Genomic DNA, 10929 nt, shown 5'->3' on the forward strand with positions numbered 1-10929 from the left:
CTTTCTAGTTTTTTGGTTTTATTTTAAAGAATGAACCTGAGTAAGAAAATCCATAAAGAAAAGTAGCAAAAACTGGAAATAGAAAATGAAACAAAAAAAAACTGCAGAGTGCAGTGCAGAGCTACCTTTGACATTTAAGCAAAATGGCGATTACAAAACACGTTTACAAAAAGTCGATTTCACAGTATCAAAAAGCACCTCTGTTCCTTCCAGAGTCTACGGCTTTCTAGAAGTTTACCTTTTGTTTGCCTCTTCTCTCTCTGAATCTAACCTCTTTAAATGGCAGCAGGCCTCATCTCTCACTCGCACACACACACACACTCTCTCACACACACACTCTTTGTTCTTGTTCATTTCAACATTATGTGGAAGACAAATACTTGTTACATAGCAAACAAATAAGCAACGATCCACTCAAATGTTGGCTAAAATATCTCTCTGTGATCAACAAAAGGAGAAATTTGTGGCAACGGTAGAAAAGCTGTGTGCCAATTTTCTTTCTTTTTTGTCAAACATCTCCTCCGCTGGACCACGTGGTCAAGTCCAACGGCACCTTTTGCACTGATAATCTTCTGGCTCGGAGCAGCAGCTCTCGTAGTCGCTGCTGGGAGGAGATGGGGGACAGGAGCAAGCGCTGGAATGAGTTTGAGGTGACGGGTAAGGGTCCGTGTTGGGAATCGGACTGGTGCAGGGGCTGGGGGAAGCACAGGCACTGGACACCGGGCTCAGGTTGGGGCAGGGGCTCGAAGGCAGGCTCGTCTTGCCGAAATCCTCCTGCTCCTCTGAGGGTTCGGGGCTGCTGCTGAGGCTGAAGACCCAGCCCAGCTGTATGTGGAGGAGGACACGCAGGCCAGGGGGCAGATCCAGGGCATTAAACAGGTCTGGGCAACACGGCAACATTTGGCGCAGCCTTGCACAGCAAAGGTACTGCAGGGAGGTGGGTGTATAGCAGGCCTGCATCACCTTCATGCTGCTCTTGGCTGCTGTGGAGCACACCATGGGGTACAACTTCTTGTTGTGTAACCTTGTTGCAGCCACACCTGTTGGCAGGACAGGCAGAGCCCATTGGGATTATTAGAATATGCAGACAAACGTAACTAACTGAAAAATGGATGCAGTCCGTTCGCCCTAAACCAGTTACCTACATCTCTAATGTGGCTATACCCCCACCCCCCGATGGTGCCAGCTACTTGAAGGTTGACACCGAGGAGAACAACAACATGCTTCCAAGAGATATGATAACGAGAACAACCTGACTCTCTGCCCTATTCCTCAAGGCCACCTGCGTAGGCTGCGGACTGTTGATCTTGGCCTAACAGGCGAAAGGACACTTTCTCAAGCTGAACTCAGGACACACACCCCGACACGCACACATGCACACTGATACTGACGTGCACTCACCACACTCCCTTCCACGGATCCAATGCCTCCTCCCATGCTTACCTCCCACCCGATGGAGACAGCGGCTCAGCTGGAGGCGCGAATAATCGCAGTGACCATGACCACTGTGTACATTGGTGCACCCACCCTCCCCACTTATGTTGCTTATCTGTGTTTCATGGTGTTACAGTGTGATGATATCTGTGCTTCTTTATGTGCTATGGAGGTTTTTGTTTTCTCCTCATGATGACTCACTTGTTGGAAGTCATCATGGGCAGAAACCATTTTTTTTCTCCTGAATTGCCCCTATGTGTTACACATCTCACTGTCCATCCCTTTTTTTTGCTGCCTAGCCCGACCTGTCTCCCCAGTGTTTGTATATTTTATGTATGGTCGAGTAGGTCTGTCATTTCAGCTGCAGGCAACTGCAACCGACAAATAAAGCTTCTACTTATCCTTAAAACGCAGGAAAACACAAACCTATGCAGTGCCGGTTCTTGTAGAAGGTGAGGGTGCCGTGCCACGTATCCAGGTGCACTCCGATGATCGAGCCTTGACCGAACCGAGAAGAGAATTTTATTTTGTCCCCTTTGTGCTGGAACAGACCTTTGAACACACAGAGAAACATTTTTGTTTTATTTACTGTTTTCTTATCAATCAAAGTCATTATATCTGATAACTCACCGGTGTAGGAGAGCCCCCAGCTGTCTTCATCATGGCCCAGCAGACTGCCAAAGTTGTACTTGAACTTCTCCAGGTTCACCTCTGAAGTTCCAACTCCCACCATCTACACCAGAAAAGCAAAACAAAACAAACATTTTAAAAATGTTCATGTTCAGGTCACTTTGTTACAACTTTAGTATTCTTTTAGCTTCTCTTACGCACCATATCTGTACCGTAGACAGGGGAGGTCATCTTGATTTCCCAGTAGTGTTGGCCGTCTGCGAGCTCCTTGTTGCCACGGATTGCAGCGGTGCCGCAGCTGTAGTCTGAGTGAAAGCTCACCTTCCTGTTGTCACAGCTCAGAAAGGCTCCAGAGGACTTACAGTGGTCATCCCACACCCAGTCAAAACCTGGACACACGCCATGCACGAGCAGTTATGCCAGATGTTCTTCCAAAAACGAAGCACACCGACGTTTCTTGGCTTTTCATCTACCGCCACTTTAAGGCTGTTCATCATGCAGTTTTGAGGGATCTGTGATCAAATAGCTTTAAACTTCATGGCACCGCTATATGCTGTGCTCAGTATAATTTGCAGATGGTAACATCTTAATGGGTAAATGTTACAGCTGCTTATCATGAGCGTGTTAGATCTATCGGTGTGTACGTGACTCTCAGCCTTCTTATTCTGTTCATGAGTTTGCAAAGGAAATAAATGAAGATGTTGATTTCTGACCATCCTGAACCTTAAACATGACACTGATAGTGAAAGCTTGTTGTGGCACTAATCACACCTTTACAATGCACAGAAGTTGGAATATGAATGAATATAGTGTTAATATTCCCCGACAGACAGCCGTAAGCATATAAAGACTCTACAACATGCCCAAATTATAATATTGTTTACATGCATCTTTATGCTGTCTTTCATCAGCTTCTGCTCACCTTTGTCCTCCTCCCCATAGAGACAGTCACTGATGACGCCAAGAAGCGGACTGAGCTCTTCCTCTGGGTCACAGTGGAAGAAAGACTCCCGTTTCACTGGTACTGTGCTTGGCAATGCCACCACCTCAGAGACAGTCTGGAACCCGGCCCGGTAATCCACCTCAGGCTCCAAGTCACTGATCTGGTTGACGCAAACATTACAAACAGGATCCTGTAAGTCCACGGACGTGGCCCTAGTCCAGGGGGGCAGTGAGCTCCAGCAGTAGAGCTGAATCAGGATCACAACAAATTGCTATCAAAGAGCAACATAGGTTGCCAAGGCTGAATGGAAAAAAAAGGGGAAAGTTTGCAATCTAAAGAGCCAGACGGGAACTTGTGTGCTATGTTTTTGAACACTGTGTATCACTAGTGATGTGAGGTCATGCATACAAGCAAGTAAACTTAGAAGATTCTTTAAAAGTACTGGGCATGCTGTCATGTCATGACCACATATAATTCCAGTTTCAATTATATTCCAGTAAACACAAACAGGAAAGTCTCACCTGTGTGACTGTCCGACCCTCCTGTTCCTCTCTGTCTGATGACTGGATCACAGCCATGGCATCTGTCTCTTGCCAGGTTTGACTCCAGGCCAAGTGCCGAGCCCGTCCGTTTCTGCCTCTTCTTAGCATTGCAGTTCTGTGGAAAGCCAACCCAGCACCTGATGACCAGCTGGCACAAGTACAGGAGGCCACGTATTTCTTATTTATGTCAAGTGCAGTCACTGCTAAACTCCTGCTTAGCACTGTACGTGTACTTGTTAAATATCAACACTTCACCGAGTTCTTTTGATTCCTCATAGGCATCCGATGGAAGACAACACACTGCTCAGTATCATTTCACACTTTGATTCTCTTACACAATACTTCTAGAAGAGAGACGCTTCCTGCATGACACATTGCCGCGGATCTCAAAATGGTGGTGTGCCCCTAACAGTTTTATTACCAGCTCGCTCATTCAAGTCTAAACAACAGCGTTTCAGCAACTTTTCACTAGAAGATGGTCCCCTGTTATCTATTTTTTCCCAGGCAAGCATGAGCGAGAGTCTACAGCATTCCACTCCCCAAGGACACGTAGTCTAATGCCTTTATTTTTCAGGGCCGTGTCCACTTAATACTACACTATATAATTATATGACACTTTAGTTAATATAAAGCCCCCCCTCCCCCCTTGTATAAAATCTGGTGAGGGTCGTCTAGGAATAAGCAGCATACTGACTCATCTAAATTTAACTACAAAATAAGGCCCAGGCCCAAAAACATGTCTGAACCACCTCTCACTGCTATCATATTTCACCAGTTTCTAACAAACCTGCAGGGCAACTGAAAGTAGGTCAATCCAAACTACTCTCTGTCAGTTCAGCTGTTTTGTTTGCTGACCTTATTTTTCACTTCCACATATGATATTACAGTTAGAGACAAGCTGCACGATTTACTGTGAGGAAGCCTTTCTAGTCACCTCGAATGATCTTTGTGTGTCAGCTTCTCTATTTCCATCTGTCCCATATGCCACAGTTAGCAACAGGATGTGTTTTCATGCACGCCTTTGACTTTTTAAAGCTGACCCCCATGCTTCACAGGACCCCCATGCTTCACAGGACTCCCAGGGTCACCTGACCACTGATAAGTGGGTCAGGTGTAACAGCAATTACAGCTAAAATAAGAAACCTATATCATTTGTATCATGTGATTTTGGCTGTTAACAGAGCAATAATTCAATTCAGTTTTATTTATATGGCGCCAAATCACAACACTAGTCGTCTCAAGCTGTAACGTAAAGATTCCAACAAGCATATGACCACCTTTGAGCAAGAACTTGGCAACAGTGAGGAGGAAAACAGGCTGGAAACTCTGGCAGAAACAGGCTCAAGGAGTGGCAGCCAGTAAACAGCTATAAAATGCGCGCACACTATTGAGACTACAATAATAGCTGACTGCAGTCAATTACAAATGAAGCTGTCAACAACACTGTTTCCATTCTTAGTCAGCTTTACTCGTTAAAAACACTGTAATTACAAATGCAATAACCAGAACATCACCAGACTGTGTGTGCTTTTTCAAACATCGAATCTAATCTTATTCAAACTGTTTACCAAATGCACAATCACATGCCTCAATGGCAGCGTTTGCCTCTCTGAAATGTACCCTTGTTTACAAAATAATATGAGTAGCAGACTTATTATACCCTGTAATAACATACAGTTAACGACCCAAACCACAACCAGAGCCTTTATTTGCTAAAAACTACACATCTTGAGTTGTTAACTCTCATGGTTAATGCCTGCAGGGAACAGCTGGTTACCGCTTTGCAAACAGGTGCAGGAGAGTGCCATTAATTTAGATTAGTTAGTCTGGAGCCAGTCTCATTTTAATTGGGCCTTACCCTACATTACTCTAAATGCATCATCATCCGGAGCACCGAGTTTGAGCAGCTCCTTTGTCAGTCTATGTAAGGACAGGTAGGTGCCAGTGGACTGCCACAGCAATAATGAAGGCACGTTTAAAACTACTGAAAATGTACGCATGTACCTGAATCTGATCCATTTCCTCATGAAGGAATGCTGTCTACTTCATAACGCTTGCGATGAATCGTTCCGTTAAATATGATCAGATCCTTTATCTTAGCACATATATAACAGGCAGTGCAACAGGACTGTGTCATTCCCAGCAGGAATTCTGTGCTTACCTTGCTGTACTCTTCCTGCTCACTGTGTTGCAGTGGCTCATTGGTGTGTCTCTATATCCAAGTGTGTCACGGGTGCAGCGTGCATCTGTCCCACTTCTTACAAGACAGAAGTAAACATTACTTCTCCACGCCCTCTTCACAGCTTATTGGATAAGACCTGTGTGGAGGAGGAGTTCATGTTGATTTGTGTAGTCACCTAGTTGCGGTATTTATAAAGCATAATAACTATATTATATATAGGGTATATTCATGCTGTGGGATTGTTGCTACTGAACAGATTCTGATCTGTGGGTTGCTGATAATACAAACCTGGAGACGAATAAGTTGGCATGAACGCCAAAATCACCTCAAATTTCTACAGGTGTGCAATTGAGAGCTTGCTGACAAGCTGCATTACAGTTTGGTACAGAAGCTGCTCTGCCAGCAGCCGTAAATCACTACAGAGGGTGGTGAAGGCAGCAGAGCACATCACTGGCATGAGGCTTCCTGTCATTCAGGACATTTGTCTTCACCGTAAAGCACACAGCATCATCAAGGAGCACAGCCACCCAGCACATAAGCTCTTCTCCTTATTACCATCTGGCAGACGTTACAGGAGTCTGTTTGCTTTACAAGTACTCTGTTTAATCTGCACTGGTCACTCCACTTTATTGATATTTATATATTTTTTAAAAAGTGCAATACTGTAACAACTGCCACAAAAGAAAACCTTCTGTACTGTTCAGTCTGTACTGCTGCTCATTCCTGCCACTGTGCAATATCCCATCTGCCCCCCCCCCCCCCCCCCCCCCCCCCCCCCCGCCCCCCATCACATTCCTATTTAAGATTTTTCCCCACACTGTATGTCTACAAAAAACAAAGAAAAAAAGGCTGAAAATGTGTGCACGTCCAATTCAGGCGAAGTTTTGTGTTTTAAATGGAAAGACGAATTGTGAAAACACATCTTCAATACGATCCATTTAAGAAAAAGAGAGAACGCTAAAGAGGAAAATCAAATCCATGGGCATGGGTGTTGTGCGTCACTCCGAAATTTCTCTAAAATGGGCTTGGCACTCCTCTCGTAATAAAGTCTTATAACCCCAAAAACTATAAACCATATTCATCCGTCCCAACAAGTTGCTCTGTGGTTTGTTTTTGTGTTCCCAGTCAACAGCAACGTTAATAAAAGCATTTTTTTTCTGCTTTTCTCCAAAAAGCGTTTACACAGAAGTAAAGTGTCTGTGAAGGTTCTCAGTCATCCAGGTCATCGTAGTCAAAGGAAGTAAAGTATTTTAAACACGACATTTAATTAAAACTGTTGCTTTCTGGTCAGATAACAGTCTCAACCAAAGATTAAAAAAAATTGGCGTGGTAGGACTCTAGATTTCGACCCAGATTAAAATAATGATCACCATTGTCATGCAGTCAAGGGCGTGTTTACTCTGTGTTTTTGAACGTTTGCTTCGCTCTTGAATGCAGCGCACTACCCTTCAGAAACCTATTGGTTGTGTTTAAAGAAAGGCGGGACTTGGATGTAGGATGTATTGTATGATTGGATAGGTGTTGCGTGACTATATCGGAAGTTGATCCCTCATGTTCTGTGCGCATATTTGATATCCAAAATATGGAAGAAATTAATGGTAAGTCGAAGTTACCGGCGAACAAAAGTATTCGCAGATACCTGCAGTTTTTAATTATCATATATTTTGTGTATTGTCATGCTAGGAGACGGTAGTTGACGGTTAATTTAGCCAATTAACTACCAGAAGCTAACTGACCGTTTCAGATTATGTTTGACTGTCGTTTGCTAAGGATTAACCACCGTGTCGTTCAATACTCAGTAAAAGGCCTTCATCGCCTTAGAAAAGTGAAGTTTGTAATAAACATGTATAATTATATAGTTACTGTGCACTGTAACGACAGTAACTTGATGCTGAACTTGTGAACTGGGCTCGTGCCCTCCGCACTATCTAAAACCTGTTTCCAGATTAGGTAGAGTGTCTCATAGCTTGTTTAAATTTAAACTAATAAAGCCTTAATTTATTAGTTTTTTTCTGCTTTTTAAATCAGATGGAAACTTGGGCCAGGTCCGACACGTTGTGTTGGTTCTGTCAGGGAAAGGAGGAGTGGGAAAGAGCACCATCACCACAGAGCTGGCGCTGGCCCTGAAGCATGCTGGGAAGAAGGTGAGCTTAGTTCATGTCAAGATATGCCACCATGTAGGGCTGTGCGATATGACCAAAATCTCATATCCCGATATAAGACATCTATCGTCCCGATAACGATATAAATCACAAAAATGTAACATTTTCTGTAAATTCTGTGAATCTCGGGCAGCTCCATCTTGCGGGAAGTGTTTCCAGCTGCGCGTCATGTAGCTGGAGTCCAGTGTTTTAACCGATGCATGAAACTATACATTTTTAGACACAAGTTGTAACAGCCACCGTTTTCTTTGTGAGTGTTTATTACACGGAGTGCTGTGGGGAAAAGCCTGTTCTAACGTTTGAGTCTAAGGTTTATTTTTTAGCACCTGGCGCCTCTTTTTTACTTCTCATCCGTAAATAATCTGCTCTTTCACGTGATTCAGTTTATTTTGAAAAGTCTCAACAGGATCTTGAGCTTTATTGTGAAAGGTTTATGTGGAAGATAAACAAGCGGACACGCGATGGTGTTACCGTCATTGTTGCTAACCACAACGCATAAAAACAGGGGCTTGTCCGTCCATAGTGTGGTTATATTAAATATATGAGAAAGAGAGAACTTTAATAAAGCCACTACAGTGACCATCAAAACATGAAAAAATATTACCGTAAACAGTTTATTTTGCGACACCACGAAACAAAGGATAGCATAAAATGAAACGACATATGTTTTTATATCGTCATCCGATATCGTTACATCGAACAGCCCTACCACCATGCTGTTATATTCCAACACATTATAATGCTTAATTGGATTCATTATTTTTTTTAAATGGAGAAATCACCCATCAGTGTTACTGTTTTGTTTTGCTATGCCTGACTATGTTCATACAAATGGGAAGCTCATTCAGGAACTTCTGGTTTAATCAGGTTGGCATCCTCGACGTTGACCTCTGTGGGCCAAGCATTCCTCGTATGCTGAGTATGGGCCGGCCCGACGTGCACCAGTGTGACTCGGGTTGGGTGCCGGTATACACTGACACCCAGAAGAGCTTGGCCCTTATGTCTATTGGCTTTCTATTGGAGGACCCAGATGAAGCTGTGGTGTGGAGGGGTCCCAAGAAAAACGGTATCTGCTAGACTACTAATCTGAAAGGCTTGAACTGTACAAGACCTGTGAAGGTGCTCTTCAAGACATCCTTTGAGGTCTTGAAGAGCACCACAAACAAGCACCCTGTGCTTCCCAAGAATCTCCAACCCTGTGTGCATTCACAGTACTAAGTTTAAGTAATTGTGCAATGTGACTGTTTGCATCACCAGCCCAGTGTTTGAAGACTTTGCTGTTGAGCTCAAGTTTGTTCTACCATTCATCCTATCCATGTCTGCATGTGCTTTACCCACAGCTTTGATTGGTCAGTTTGTGTCAGATGTAGCTTGGGGAGAGCTGGATGTGCTGCTGGTGGACACACCGCCCGGGACATCAGATGAGCATTTGGCCGTACTGGAAAACCTTAAGAAGCACAGAGTGGATGGAGCCATTTTGGTCACCACCCCTCAGGTACATATCAGAATGAGGCAAGAAAAAACACACGTTTTGTATAGTAAGGTAAATAAGAACACTGGCCATCACTGCACCTCTCTTGTGTAGTATTTTCTGCAAAGACCAAAATATGTTGTCATATATTCCTTTTATTGGGGTCATTATTACAGACAGAACTGCTGGACCACCTAATGCATGCTAATAAAAACACTCTTTTATGAATGACACTCAAAGTAAGTTGGTCATGTATTTTCTTACAGGCAGTATCTACAGGTGATGTGAGAAGAGAGATCACCTTCTGCAAGAAGACAGGTGTACGGATCCTGGGGATCGTAGAGAACATGAGTGGATTTGTTTGTCCACACTGCTCTGTGAGTGAGCCTTTATGCTGCTGTTTATTTGTTCTACTGAAATATACAACTTATCAGACACTGTGCTCCTTTTAATATGTCCTCAGTTATTTACTCACCAAACTATGTTTATTTAGCACTCTTCTAGTCTTATCTCCGTTCTTTGGTTCTCCATTTAGAATAACCTGATTTTATTTTAATCATTACCTTTTTCGTTTTTTTTTTAAGGAGTGCAGCAATGTATTCTCAAAGGGTGGTGGTGAAGAGTTGGCCAAAACGACTGGGTCTGTGTTTCTAGGTGAGAGTCACAGCAGTGAATTACTTGTAATGCTAGCATGCAGCCACAAGGTGTCTCAGTACACTAGCAGGAAGTGTCACTCCTGACCCACCAGTCATGATTCTGGGGGTTTTCCATCACTTCCATGCTGCTTAAAGTCTATGCAGACACTTTGTTCAAAAGAATGATGCATAACTGATCAGTAGGTGTCACTCAGATGAATATATAATTCAATAATTTCTGACTGCATAACCACTTTGTGTGAAAATCAATAATGCAGATCGATCAGCTCACCAGTGGCATTGAGTCGCCAGCTTTAGCCAGCACACAAAACTATAGCACATTTCATCAATGACTAATTTGAGTTGCACTACTAACAGAGGATGCTGGGATGTGTATTAAGAGTTAACCTCATGTGGGATCAGTCATCTCTTTTCACTCATTTCAGGTTGTGTGCCATTGGATCCTCTTCTCAGCGCCAGTATAGAGGAGGGCAGAGACTTCACACAGTCATTTCCTGACAGTGCCACCTTCAGTGCCATTAGCAGTATTTCTCAGACTTTGCTCAACAGCCTACAAACTGACTGAGACAGATTTTGCATAGTTGTGCTGTGAAAACTACATGAGAAGTGTTGACTTCCTTTGTTTAGTTCCAGCCTTATGTAACCATTTACTGATCATGCTGGTAGTGTCCGTTATCTCTGCTGCACAGCAGACTTTGTGCATATGTCTGCTGAAGCTGCACTTGTTGTGGTTTGAAGATTGTCGGCTCTGAGCGCGGAACAAAACAAAGATAACTACTGTTAACAACTCAGCTGACCTTTCTTTGTATGTTGGTCTGTAATACGATGGTAAGCTGTGCTGCCCAAGAGAGGCTTTAAACGACAATAAAATATGGAGTACTGAAAACGCTACAGTCTGTGTGTTTGGAC

General features: G+C 43.5%; 2 protein-coding genes across 5 annotated transcripts; one reads left to right on the plus strand and one right to left on the minus strand.

The window, feature by feature from the left end:
- Window position 1: 1 nt before the first annotated feature.
- Window positions 2-5825, minus strand: spsb3b (splA/ryanodine receptor domain and SOCS box containing 3b). 4 transcript variants are annotated; one of them, XM_076887410.1, is made up of 8 exons: window positions 5711-5807; window positions 3529-3697; window positions 2987-3254; window positions 2266-2453; window positions 2065-2167; window positions 1861-1986; window positions 756-1040; window positions 2-604 (listed from the first exon to the last, which is right to left on the minus strand). In XM_076887410.1, the coding sequence occupies exons 1-8, from the start codon at window positions 5749-5751 to the stop codon at window positions 426-428; spliced, it is 1359 nt and encodes a 452-aa protein (XP_076743525.1). In that variant the 5' UTR covers window positions 5752-5807; the 3' UTR covers window positions 2-425. The 4 variants fall into 4 exon arrangements, with proteins under 4 accessions (XP_076743525.1, XP_014267230.1, XP_014267229.1 ...); XM_014411744.3 differs by having other exon boundaries at window positions 2-1040; window positions 3529-3664; window positions 5711-5825; XM_014411743.3 differs by having other exon boundaries at window positions 2-1040; window positions 5711-5806.
- Window positions 5826-7180: 1355 nt separating this feature from the next.
- nubp2 (nucleotide binding protein 2 (MinD homolog, E. coli)) lies at window positions 7181-10906 on the plus strand. The gene is made up of 7 exons (XM_004571347.4): window positions 7181-7329; window positions 7760-7875; window positions 8761-8959; window positions 9234-9388; window positions 9631-9741; window positions 9949-10018; window positions 10446-10906. Exons 1-7 carry the CDS (start codon window positions 7314-7316, stop codon window positions 10583-10585), a joined length of 807 nt encoding a protein of 268 aa, XP_004571404.1. The 5' UTR covers window positions 7181-7313; the 3' UTR covers window positions 10586-10906.
- Window positions 10907-10929: the final 23 nt, after the last annotated feature.

This window comes from Maylandia zebra, linkage group LG8 (assembly GCF_041146795.1).
Source record: "Maylandia zebra isolate NMK-2024a linkage group LG8, Mzebra_GT3a, whole genome shotgun sequence".
NCBI classification, from domain to species: domain Eukaryota; kingdom Metazoa; phylum Chordata; class Actinopteri; order Cichliformes; family Cichlidae; genus Maylandia; species Maylandia zebra.